Source organism: Aulonocara sp. 'chitande type north' Nkhata Bay, linkage group LG3, assembly GCF_057382095.1.
Source record: "Aulonocara sp. 'chitande type north' Nkhata Bay isolate Kocher_YH1m ecotype deep benthic linkage group LG3, A_spYH_male_GT1.1, whole genome shotgun sequence".
NCBI classification, from domain to species: Eukaryota; Metazoa; Chordata; class Actinopteri; order Cichliformes; family Cichlidae; genus Aulonocara; species Aulonocara sp. 'chitande type north' Nkhata Bay.
Window position 1 is genome coordinate 34882763 of NC_141346.1, and position 14099 is coordinate 34896861.

Genomic DNA, 14099 nt, shown 5'->3' on the forward strand with positions numbered 1-14099 from the left:
AGAGGAAGAGAGCAAATGGAGCTGTTGGGACATTTGAGGCAGTGGGCTGTGTGGATGCGAGAGGAGGAACACTCGTCATCATGTTACTCCCAGTGGGGAGGATGTCCAGACAGACTCAAGCTGAATAACAACCCACAATGAAATAGATCAACAAAGAAAAATTTATTTAGAGCATAAAGAGAAAAGAAAATGGAAATACATCTTTCCTATTTATCATTTTTACTGAATGCAACACTCAGCACTTAGACAAAAGTTGTACACGAAAATGCTTCAAGTTAACATCACCACCTGATCTTTTGTGATGACGTGATGAAACCTGCTTCCGGGCCCAAACTACCCTGCTTTTAATTAGGCTGTTGTGTTTTTAACATGTTTTAATGCTTTGTATCTTATTCTATTTAATCTCAACAAGCCCCTAAAACAGTCAGTGATCACTGTCGGTCTCTCTCGGTTTTTATTACCACTAATCATTTTAAAGCTTAGTTTTTACAATGTAACTACAGCCCAGCCCATGCAGCAGTATATTAATGACTAACCTGGTATTGCGGACGGACCATCTGAGTCGTTCTCCTGGCTGAAGTTTGGTCCTAACCATCAGGAACCCTCACGTTAACTTTTATTGAGTGGAAAAAGGTTAGCGTTCAGCCTCCATCTTCACTGTGTTTATATTATGCTAACATAGCTGTGTCGCTAGCGATCATGTAGCACATCATTATATACCAGCTAGCCCAACTTCAGTAACTTCACTGGCGTTCAGAAACGTCACTGCTGTTTTCTGTCTTCATTATGTCAGAAATTATAGCAGAGCCGTTCGTTTTAGTTCTTTTCAGAAACCCCACAGTCAGAACTTGGTATATCATGTTATATCATCCCAGTATCTGAAAGAGAAATCACTCCCATTTGACCACCCCCAGCTGTCTCTGACAGACCGGACAACACTGACAACAACACTGACCTGAAAAACAGAAATATGACATACATAAAAGCCTGATTAAAGAAATTAAACAGTACAGGTTAAAACTGTCAGACATGAGAAGACTCAGTGAATCCAAGAGGAGAACCTAATCATCTCATAAACATGATTAGGACAAGGACATTATTATTCCTTGATATGAATTCATCCATTCATTCTCTGCCACCTATCCTTTCGAGGGTCGCGGGAGGGCTGGAGCCTATTCCAGCTGTCTTAGGATGAGAGACATGTTGCCAGTCTGTCGCAACACATTAACAACACATTGACACTCACACCTGTGGGAAGTTTAGAGATTCCAATTAACCTACCCACGCAAACACGGTAAGAACATGCAAACTCCACACAGAAAGACCCTGGCCTGATGGTGGAATTGAACTCAAGGCCTTCCTGCTGTGAGGCAACAGAGCTAACCACCGTGTTGCCCTAGACACAATCATTCATTTTTATTATTTCAGCAGCTCATGAACAAGCTGATAAACATTTTATGCTAGTTCCTCTTTTCAATAAGAGTTGCGTAACATAAATCTAATATTTTTTTTCTGAGTACAAAGAGAAAAACTATCTCAAATATTCTCTACACATCACCTCTGTACCACAAACATGAAATTATATTACAAGTTTTAAAATTACATGAGACATTTTTTTTCTATTTGATGTCTTCATGAAGACAGCTCTCAAGTAAATATTGATATACACTAAAAGGGAGCTCTCTTTGTAGTCTATCGGATTTGAATATCAAAGTACAAGAGTGTGACTTTCCCCTGAATGAATGATCCACTGATGAAGGGATTTGTATGTTCCAGTTATGAAAGGCGTCATTATGAGTAAACAGGAAAAAGGGGCAGAAAACACTATGCTGCTAGCTGTTCACCAAGCCAGAACATATAAACATTCATCCATTATCTTAAACTGGGTGTGAGGCACAGTTAATCCGATACCGATATCATAAATTTGGACATCTGCCGATACTGATATGAATCCGCTATAGTCGATCCATTTAATAATCAATAAAACTGTTTTTCAATGTCTTGCTGCTTTTTAAAAAACAAAACACTGAGGCTATTCTATTATTCTTGTATGCGAAAAATGCACTGCACCCAAAAATATTTCACAGATCAGCGATACTGATCTTTTTATTTAAAATTTTGGAAAGAACTCTTAATCTAAGTATACTGCTCCAACTGCTAAGGTTACGCCATGTCGCACGTTTTATGAGGTGCTTTTGGGATATTTAATGGATCGGTTTACTTTTTTGTTTTTCTCTCCAATATCCGATCCAGTAATTTAATTCAGGATCAGACCGATACCGATACTTTATATCTGATCAGTCTATCCCTATCATTAATTAATAAACCGGACAATAAAAAAAATAAGTTAATAAATACATAAATAATTTATTACATGTTTTAAATTAAACCAATGGACAAAAAGTCATTACTGAAATATTTATTTAATTAATTTCAATTTAAATGAATGAATGAAACATTTAATTAATTATTTACTAGCATATTTAATGAATTCATTTTGTCACCCCTGGCCCTCCATAATTTATGCTTAGTGAAATGATGCAGGACTGTTGGATGACTAGGATAAAGTCTCTGCTTTCAACATTTTAGTCATTTGAATACATTTGTGTATCGAGGCACGCTAGACTGAGTATCTAACTCTACTTCTGCTTTTGCTCATAAACAAATTCTGTGCTGTGGAAACAAATATCATGCTCTGTGAAATTCTAACTATGTTTGTGTAAGGCACACAGACTGTCAGGCAGTGCCATGGAGACTGAGATCTCTCCGGCCAGAAGTGAAGTGAAAGGCTCAACCTCCAGTGTTACATGTGATTTATAGAGCCTAAATCACTCTGTTCTTTGTGTGCTTTTGCTGGTGACTTTATTCTTTCTTGAAAAAACGAATGAAAATATAAATTTGATCAATATGTTTGATCAATATGTTAGCAGAGACAGAGATATTGTAGAATGTGTGGAATAATTGGGAGACTCTCCCAGTAAACATTGGCTTGGCATTATTTTCCATATCAATTATTGCATCCTTTTGTGTTTTGTGTAAGATATATGTCACAGCCATTTGGCAGTCCACTCAAGTCCAGCTGCCAACTGACTTGAGTGGACCTGACTAGTGGCAGTAGCTGTTTGGTAATGATTTGAGCCATTCTCTATGAAGGGGAGATAAAGGAGGCGGGCTGAAATTGGAGGCTGTCAGGGGGTTAGCCTGCTTCAAAGGAAAAATAAACCTAGTGTGTATGAGGGGGTTTTTTGTGAGTGAATGAGATCACACAGGACACACTGATCTCTGACTCTCTGACATTTAAGCTATAGGATTCAGTAAGAATGTGATCGTGTATTAAGTAGAGTATGATTGACAAACAATTTTGATGAAAAAGTATTATAGCTGGTTTAAAAGGCATTTTGCTAAAAATTAATTTTCTTTGAGTCAGGAGAGTTTTCTCTACGCGTGACTCTCCAGTTTACTTCAGAACCAGCAACACACTCAGAGAAAAACTGGTTCATCCTAAAGACAAAACGCCAAAACACAAACTTAACAATTTAGTGTATGCTGTACAGTGTAGCGAGGAATGCCCAGACCTCTACATTGGAGAGACCAAACAGCTACTTCATAAACACATGGCACAGCATAAAAGAGCCACCTCCACGGGTCCATCTGCATCTAAAGGTCAAAGGTCACTCTTTCGAACATGCCAATGTTCACATTTTGGACAGAGAGGACAGATGGTTTGAAAGAGGAGTGAAAGAAGCCATCTATGTCCACTGTGAGCGACCATCTTTGAACAGAGGCAGGGTTTACGACACCAACTCTCTGCCATCTATAATCCAGTTTTGAGATCCCTTCCCAGACGCCTTAACGCCCACTCACATCCTGGGCCATCTGATCTCAGGAAATCACATGATAGGGTGGGGCTAGGATTCACAATGAGCTCACCCGAAATCTTGGCTGAGTGTGACCCACACCCATTTATAATCTTTTTTTTTTTTTTTTTTTTGAACTCAAAAACTCTGCTTTAATGCAGGCTTGGAAGGAATACAAAACAATAAGAAACTAAACTGAGAAATCCAAGAATATAATTCACGAGAGAAAACACAGCACGAGAGGGGAACCAATGTTAACGCGACAACAAGAACGAACTTTTTCTTTTTTTTTTTTGTGAAAAAAACCAAAAAAAACAAAAAAACCCCAAAACATTTATAATCTTAAAGCTGTTCTGCTTCACTGCATGTAGGAAGTGTCAGTCTTCTTACTCCTTCTTTCTTCTGGTCTACCCAAAGGTCTTCTCTAAATAAGTAAAATTCACTTCGTCGCCAATAGTTTTCAGATATGCTGTGCAGTCTAACAGAACATTTCCCACGTTATGACATCACACTCAGCACTCACAGTTGATACAAGCCCAAAGATCTATTTTGGTTTTCTGATCATTTCATTTGCAGCCTGGTCATCATCAGAGCAGACTTTTTTCAGTCTAGCAGCAGGGGCGACCGTGGCTCGGGGGGTTGGGAAGCTCATCTGTAACCGGAAGGTTGCCCGTTCAGGGTTTTAATAGTTTTGCAATTTTCATTAGTTTTTATTTTTATTTAGTTTTGACTTCAGATTTTCAATTTTATATCAGTTTTAATTAGTTTTTACCATTTGTTTGCTAGTTTAGTTTAGTTTTTAATTTTTGAAAATCCTTAGTTTCAGTTTAGTTTTGATTAGTTTCAGTTATAGTTTTAGTCGTTTTTGCAATAATTAAGTGCAACAAAATCCCAGTTTCATCATACCAGTCATGCTCTTCTGCTTATCCGTGGGTATGTTGCTATTCCAGCTACCATACCCTGCACCCTGGACAGGTCGCCTGTCTGTCACAGGGCTAACAAGCAGAGACAGACAACTCACATTCCCACCTATGGGTTCTTTAAAAAAATAAAATAAAATTAGGGCAGATGAACAACCATTGATACCAGGCAACTATAAACGATATATCTTGGCCCCAATGAGACTACTAATTCTTGCAACACCGGGTGTTCATAATTTTTGTTCAAGTGAATTGCTAAACTTTTTGAAGGCAACTGACTCACACAGTTGTGTAGATATCCCAGTCTCAATAAACATCTTCTCTAACGCTTCCTCTCGCTTGTGATGTTCCTGCGAATTGACCAACCAGCAGCCATCAGGTCGCTGCTGGAAGCACTGCATTAATGTTTTTTGTGGAGTTGTCTCAGGATGCATCACGCTGCCTTGCCTGGGGTTAGCTTCTGTTTCTGGGGATGAGGGTTGAGTGTGCTCCCTTACCTTTTCAAGGTAAGCTAGGTTAGCCTTCTTGTGCGAGCTTTTCAAGTGCACTTTAAGGTTTGTGGGATTTTTTTCCCTTTAGGAATGTCCCGCATAATTTTTCTCTTTCCACTACAAGACACTTGCTTTATCTAAAACACAATCATATTCAAAGAAATCCCAACTTGGACTGTAGCGATTTCTCCTGACTGTAGCTGACAGGATTCATGTTTTTTGTTATTATTTGAAATGTGCAAAAAAAAAAGAAGAAGGTTTGAATAAAAAATTACTTGTTTTTCAATACAGTTGTGTGGGTTTGAAATTGATCATGATCTGCTGCTTACTGGCTGCAAAAAAAATATCTGGCCCAGATAAAGTCCTCGGTTTGAAAATCTGTCCCAACTAACCTTTTAGTTGAATAGCCATGCCATAAGGGGTAAATAGTCATCAAAGGCACTATTTATTGCCAACTACAGGCTAACATATAATGCAAATGCAGATGTAGATCAATCAGCAGTACTCTGGATTCTGTGACTTTATCAAAAACTGTGTGGCAGACAGGATGTGGACCCAAATGCAGGACTCGGGAAACTGATATAAACTTAAGCATCTTTAATGATGAACTTCTACAAGATACAAAACCACCACAGATCAGGCACAGACAATTCAAAACAATAACTCTTCCAAAACAACCACAAAGGAGGAGAAACACAGTTATGCGAGAGCACGAAACAAAGGACAAGGAGAGACTGAGACAATAATACACAGCAGATAATGAGGGGAGAGGAAACAGGTCAGGACAGCTGAAACTAATCACAGAGGATGAGACAGGGGAAGTAGAACTAAACACAAAACACGAGTCACAACAGAACATCAAAATAAAACAGGAAATAACAAACACTGAGACCAAGACTCAAAGACATGAACTTGACAGAGACAGAAGACAAACATGAGACTGAAGAACAGAATGAAGCACAAAAGGAGATCAACAAACCTAAAACCACGAGGACGTCATAAAACACAGAAAGAATCTGAAGATCTTTGGAACAGAAGCTCAGAATTAAAGACATCAAATAATCTCAAAGACATTTGTATCATTTATAAAGGAAATAAAAAGGATATAACAGGAAGTTAAATATCAACAACCCAGAAAACACAACCATAATCCAAAGTTCAGCAAAAACACAAACGTAGAGAAAATCTAAAGACAGTCAAAGACTCGGGAACCATGACAGACCTTTCCACCCAATGATGTGTCTTCACGTCCACATCACTTCCTCTTTTGTTAATTTATATTTTCCTTTTAATTTAGCAGTATTTACATTTCAGAGTATTTCAACAATCACTCTGCCTTTACAGTATTTTTTTTATCATTGTAGTGTTTTTGTCTGCATTTCATTCATCTGCAACAAACTATTCTGTGTCTTTAAATGTCCACTAGGTTGCATTGATCCACAGTAAACATGGAACATAACATTATACATTAAACTCTATCATTTCCTTGATGGCAGATTTTGAATTCACAGACATGCAAATCTTTATATATATATATATATATATATATATATATATATATAAATGTCAGTATCAGTATCGTTATGTTTACATCAGTAAAAACACTATATACATACACAATATATTTCTTTTACCAGGTTATGGAATTGAAGTGCATTCTTTATTTTATATGGACATATTAATATAAATCAGTAAAGATGTTTTATTGATTATCAGGGTTTCAGAGTGACTTGCAACCATAGTGACTGAGCCTGACATTTGTCAAGAGTTCAACAGTCTTTACATTTGTGGCTATTTATCCATCTGCTTGTCTAATAACTTTGTTATATATAAGCATCACTAACTAAGTTTAAGTTTAAAACTTACTGTTTAGAACAAATGAAATTATACGTCTCATTATTCCTGCGACTGAACCACTCATGCTGTCCTCCTCTGTCCACGCCTGCAGACATGTCACACCCTTCAGTCTTCCCCTCTGTGGCCCACTTGTCATAGCAGACTACGTAGTCACTGACCCACAACCATAATCCCAGAGTGCATCTGTAGCTCAGTCCGATCCAAACATAGGGACTGTCAGCATCCTTGGCTGTTTCCTGGACCCATCCCTGCACCTCAGGGTTGGTGATAGAAACCAGCCCCTTGTAGTTGTTTTCACAGTAATTCAAGGCCTCCTTCCAGGTCTTGTTTTCTTTGATCAGGATCAATTTATCTGCTATAAAAACAAAATGTACAACAGACAACAATAACTACACAAACACATCATCAGTAATCTTCTCAGTAATGACAGCGGTATTTCATTTTGGAAAACAGAGAAAACGTTTGTACAAACTCACCATCATAACAGAAGAAGGGTTTTTCTTTGTCACATTCATCAGAGCTCCATTTTCCTGATCTGTTTAACAGAGTCATAGCACATTTCTTGTTGCTTTGTTCATCATTGAATAACTGCATATCCCAGTATCTGAAAGAGGAATTACTCCCATCTGACCACCTCCAGCTGTCTCTGAACAGACCGACCCATGCACTAACGGTATAGTCGTTAAACAGAGCCTTCATTTCTTCTCCATCTACCTGATCGAGTCCACTGGCCAAGTCAGTGTGATGGTATCTGCAGTAGCTCTGAGCCTCTGTCCAGTTCATAGGTGTTTCAATCAAATGCAATGTTTTATTGTCTTTCTTCATTCCTGTAAAACCAACAGAATAAAACACAATGAAATCCTTCAATTATTTGCCTCCTGAAACTCTACATAGTTTTTCTGAAATCACAATTATTTGATTTCTTTATGTTTTCAAATCACAATATTATAATATCATTTAAAATTATCTCCTCACCATCGTAGCAGATGAACCACGTTGTAAAATCACATGAAACATCTGCCAGCTTTTTATCTCCATTATCGTATCTTTTCCTCCCACAGTTTCCAGGCAGTTCTCTAGTAGTTCTTCCTTTCAGATTCCAGCTGCTGTCATTATGAATGTATTCCACTCCTGGCAGAGACCAACGCCACGTCCTGTTTCCACCTGTGTTGTTCAGTCCAATCCAGGCTTCTCCTTGATTCTGTGCGGAGTTACGGAGTCTGCTCATGTCTGTCATGTCAAACACTTTGGCCAGGTCTGTATATTTCTCTCTGCAGTATCTCTGTGCTTCATACCAGCTCTTGTTTTCTTTAATAAAGTGGTACTCATACAGGCGGCATGTAAAGAGGCAACACTGACCTGAAATACAGAAATATGATATACATAAAAGTCTGAATGAAGAAATCAAACATTACAGGTTGAAACTGTCAAATAAATCAGTCAAACATATCGTTGAATTCCTTTCCAGGAGCTTCTTCAGTAAAATGATTATTATCCAGCTAACATGTCAAGAAGACAGACTGACTTATAAACAGCAAAAGAAAAAAAAAGTGCTGATACAAGAAACTAATCATCCCATCATCATATCAAAATTAGATGATGGATAAAAGCTTTGCTTGATAAAGATGGATCTATATTCAGTGGATGTATTGGTAGAAATATTGCAAATCTTTAATGAATTATCATTAATCTGTAGATACTTTAGATTAAAAACAGTACATTTGGTGAAACAATCCACTTACCCATCAGAATAAGCAGATACAGACGCCACTGCATCTTTGATCTGACAGATGAAAGTGATGTTTTATTGCTCAAGGAAACAAAGATTTGAACCAAACTTCTTCGATGGACCCTTTATGTCAGGAAAGAAAAAAATTGATTAATATATGATGATAGGAAATATCACAGGTAAACTTACATGTTATAATTTATTCTCTACAGTAAAGAGAGCTCTTTTTGTCCTGGTCAGGATTTGAATATTAAAATACGAGCGTGTGACTATTTTCGCTGAAAGAATGATTGAATTGAATTGAAAGGAGTCATTTACAAATACAATTCAAAGATGTTTATGAGCAATCAGGAAAACATGGCAAAAAAGCACTGCACTGCTAGCTGTCCAAGAAGCAAGAACATATAAGTAAGTAAGAAGGTAAAGTTTATTTATTTAAGTGCTTTTCACAGACAGGCAGTCACAAAGAGCTGTACACAAATATTAAAATAAACAATAGAATCAATAGACATTATACACAATGTAAAAGATCAAATGTAAATAATGTAAAGAATATAAAATACGTAGATCAACAAAAGGCATATAAACATGTTGTCCTTATTTGTGTTGCTCAATAACTTCATCCATCATCTTAAACTGGGTGTGAGGCACAGGGAGAACGTGATCTACTCAATAATGAGAATATATCACAGCTTCAGCTGCAGCTAGTAAGATATCTACTCATTTTTAATCCAAACTCCACATAAAAGTAACTTTTTACTCAGCAAACAAGTCTGTCTAGGTACAATAATACTTTATATACACTTGCTCTGGATGTTATCAGCCCCATAGAGATGACCCCCATGACATAATATGATGTTTATAACAATAACTTAAACTCTAGGTTTGACCACTTTCAGTTACTCAGCTACAGCCGATCAACTAATTGAAGATTATTGAATCAAAAACATAAACAGTGCTCATAATATATAATGTTACCATCCATCCTCTTAACCACTTGTCCAACTCAGCCTGGAGCTTATTCCAGCTGTTTGTGTGAGAGGCTGCTTATGTTTATTTCCAAGTATTTCTGATTACACCAAATTTTATTATATAAAAAGTGTCTGTTTTCAAAACTTGAGTAATTTTAATACATTTGTGTATTGATGCAAATTAGATGAGATTCTAAGTCTACTTCTGCTTTTAGTTGTAAACACATCCTGTGCCGTGAGTGGGAAACAAATATCATGCTCAATGAAAAGGTGACTCTCATTGTGCATATAGACTTTGATACTGTCAGGTTATCACACTTCATTTTTTATTTTTTACCAAATTTGTCTGAAAAACTGTGAATATTAGTTGAACTTCTGTTTTCTGTAAACACACACCAGGTGCAATCTGCTTTTGTTGAACTGCTATATAAAAGCACACACCAAGAGATGTGATGCTACATTACAGTATTTGCTGTTGTTGTTGTTGTACAGTCCAATCCAGGCTTCTCCTTGATTCTGTGTGTAGTTACAAAGTCTGATCATGTCTGTCCTGTCAAACACTCAGGTCTGTGTAATGTTCAGCACACATAAACAAGCAGCACTGACCTACAACTGAAGACATTGCTTTCAATAATTTTGCTAATTAAGGCAATCTGATTGTCAGCAATCTGATAAATCATGAACTCAATTCATCAAATGGGGCCATAAATGAGCCACAAGATTCATAAATAGTCTCAGTAGTCTAAATGTTTTCATGAAACCAGCTGAAATAGAGCTGATAAGTTTAAAAAAAAAAAAAAAAGGAATAAAGTGTAACCCTGGTTAACATAGCCTGTTAGTAAAAACAGTCATAAGAAATATATTACAGGCGATAAATAGTCAATAAATAGATCATAATGGTTAAAAAATTCATTTTAAAACATCAGCAATGATATAATTCATGGTATAGGATTTCATTTGTTTAAAAACATATTAAAAGGTTAAAAACTTGCTAATTCATGGTGTTTTTATGTTAATTCAGGTTAAATGGCTAAAATATGTGTTCAGAGTCTTATTGTGAAAGGGCACACTGCAGCGTGACTCCTGTGACCAGCCACACCCAATCAGGTTGTTCACAGTGGTTCCCAAACCACTGTGTTATGTAGTGTGTGTGTCAACTGTCTTTACAAAATAACAAGCCGGCAATTTAAACTTATTATCAGGTATGTGGTCTTTATTACACGCTACACTCATTACTACTCTAGTAGTCGAACCTAACTGGTCCTAGTTTACTGTAACAACTCCAGAAGTGTTACAAAAGTAGAACTGGGGCCATGGAGCATGAACCACCAGTCAGAATAAATAGAAATAAACTCCACAGCATCTTTTATATCAGATATATTTGAGCTGACAGAGACAGTTTGGTAACAACCACAATCAAAACGATCAACACAGAAACATATTTATTTTAATCTATTTTTTTTCCCAAATTAGGCCCTGTTTTTATTTGATAAGGCATTTATAATAGAGGTAATATAAAATAACTGAAATACTTTAAAGTCTCTCCACACATTACAGTACATAAGCCGCCCCGCATAACATAGAAATAAAGAAAGGAGGAGGACAGAGGGAAAGAATAGAAAAGAGCTGCAGCTAAATGTTCGTAAATTAGTGCCAAATGCCAGTTTAATGTTCCTGTAATATTTCAGTTTTTCATACTTACACATGATGGTTAAATATAAAGATAATCCTTTGAAAAGTTCTTTTTTTGTTTTTTTCTTTTTTGTTAAAGCAGTGCAGACTCCCTTTGTGATTTGGTCTGATCCTGTGTTTTTGTGCTAATCATGAGTGAAACTTTATCCACAATCAGTCCTAAATTTTAGCTTTTTTAGTCGTCCATATTAGATGAGGGTAGTGGAAAAATATAAATATAAATGCTCAGTTGTACTAAAGAAATTACTCATGTAAAATATTTTAGTTTTTATATGTGGTCAAAGAATATAAATTCATTAATTTTAATGTTTGAATCATATTAAGACCAAAAAATAGAAACACTGTCAGAAATGTAATGACATCATCTACACTCGATCTGTGCATATTACTTAAGAAAGTTTAAACTTACATCTGGTTAGTTCTCTCCTTGATGTCTCTCCTCAGTGTGTTCGTAAAGACTGCTGTCAAAAGCAGGTTGTATGCGACACTAACACAGAGATCTTGTTTGCCAAAGGTCAGGATTTGAATATTGAAATATTCCAGCAGAATGATCCAGTGTGTATATCAGATATGAAACAGGGATTTTATGTAATCATGTGGAAAACAGAAATATAACACTCACTGTTGAATATCGAACGAGCAAGAGCAGGAAGAGGAAAGAAAATGTATAACTACACATAAATCTTTCCCATTTATAGTTCAATGCTCCAGGTTAAATTCAATGTTCAGTGACACTGTTAGAGTTTTCTGTTAAATGATGAGACACGATGACACAAAGGAGGTAAGAACAGTAAATACTAAACTCAAAACTGAAAACGAAACACATAAAACTAAGTGTCTCTTACAGCACAGAAATGGCAGATTCAAAAATACAATATAGGACTGGTTCCCTATGAAATGCAGAGACGTCAAGGACATAAAATAAAATGATTGGCATTAAAAGAAGATCAAAACCCATGAAAATGTACACGTACATTCAATTCCATAAATTCAATTTTATTTATACATCTTATATTTTACTATGTACAAAGTATTTTTATAAAGAAATCTAAATTATGGAGACATAATTCAATACTCAGATATGATGTAATCTGCCTGTCGCCTCGACTCTAGCCTGCACACCCAAGTAGGAAGTGCAAGTGAGAAATAAGTGGAAACAAGTGGGAGAAAATGTGTGTATGGATAGATAATTTTTCTATTTTTTTATAAAATTGTTTCAATAAGTTTTTTTTTTTTTTTTCAAATGTCAGTTTTTATTTTTATTTTAGTTTTTTTTTTTTTCAAATCCAGGTTTTGATTATAGTTTTAGTTCAGTACAATAACCCTGACCATATCAGCCTCACAGTTAAACATGTTTCAGCACAGTCCCAAAAAGTCCTGTTCGATTTTCAGTCAGCTCCAACAATCTGACTGCTCTCTCCTGACCTCTCTCACAGCAGCAAATGTGCATGAAGCATAGAGAATAAACTGTCTGTTGGCTTCTACATCAGCATTCATTAGACTTCCATTGTTTCCTTCTAAACCTTTAAAGACGCTGTGGTGGTCTGTAGTAGATATCTGTAAAATAACATTAGTGTTGTGTGTTATGTGTATTTGCTGTAGATAAAGTGTAAGAGTCAAATCTGTAGTCGCATTAGAAATGTAATACACGTTTACTCTGCTGCTAACCTATATAGCCACTAGATGGCACTGTTTGACTGTCATAGTCAATGTGAACACTGGAAACAGAACTTGAGAAGGAACATTTTCCCAATTCAAATTATTGTTGCTTGATCATGAATGATTGTGCTCTCTTTATTATTTTATTGTCGTGACATCATCAGTGTGTAGCCTCCACTTGTTGTGTTTAATGGAAATTAATTATTCAATGGATAGGCGTAACGGTAAGGCTTTTAGTAGTCATAGCCACATTAAGCTTTCTGAAACATGTATAGAAAAACAGTTCATTACTTGTCAAAACAGTCCTCTTTGGTGACCTCTGATGGCCCATAATATAAAGAGCAGCTTGAATATACAACTTAGATTGATATCAGGCTGATATGGTGTTTTGAACGTGTATTTTTTATTTATTTTTGGAGGGGGAGGGGGTTGTGTTATGTCTATTTTCATAATAAATCCTTTAGATGAATAAACCACCCTTGTTGAAACATGTGCCATTGTGTGTTCTCTACTATATTAACAATGTTGAACATGGACTTATAATAGTTTGGGAGATTGCTTGTGCCATGAAGCCCCTTCCTTCACGTGATTATGTAATTAACCAGTGGACAGGTATGTTTATATATAATAAAATAACTTCTATAATTATACACATATATGTATTGATTATTTCTTATGTAGATTTCAGACCAGGGAGCAAAATTGCTGATGAAATGGTTTTATTCGGGAATAGGCAGAGCCTATTAGATGTCTCTAATTATCTTACACACAATTAGCTCGCTCCCTCTCGCACAAAATCACAAAAACACAGCACAAATCCCACCAATGATTCAATTTGTTATAAACCAATGGATCAGGTACTAAAGCAGTAGAGTGCTGAATAAAGCGTCGGACGTCGCTGATCACGTGACTCTGCTCAGACG

The 14099-nt window shown here is 36.3% G+C and overlaps 1 protein-coding gene across 1 annotated transcript; it reads right to left on the reverse strand.

The window, feature by feature from the left end:
* Positions 1 to 6807: 6807 nt before the first annotated feature.
* LOC147335310 (macrophage mannose receptor 1-like) lies at positions 6808 to 11974 on the reverse strand. The gene is made up of 5 exons (XM_086277953.1): positions 11927 to 11974; positions 8868 to 8977; positions 8101 to 8484; positions 7602 to 7952; positions 6808 to 7480 (listed from the first exon to the last, which is right to left on the reverse strand). Coding segments are annotated over exons 1-5 (1197 nt in total). The 5' UTR covers positions 11929 to 11974; the 3' UTR covers positions 6808 to 7130.
* Positions 11975 to 14099: the final 2125 nt, after the last annotated feature.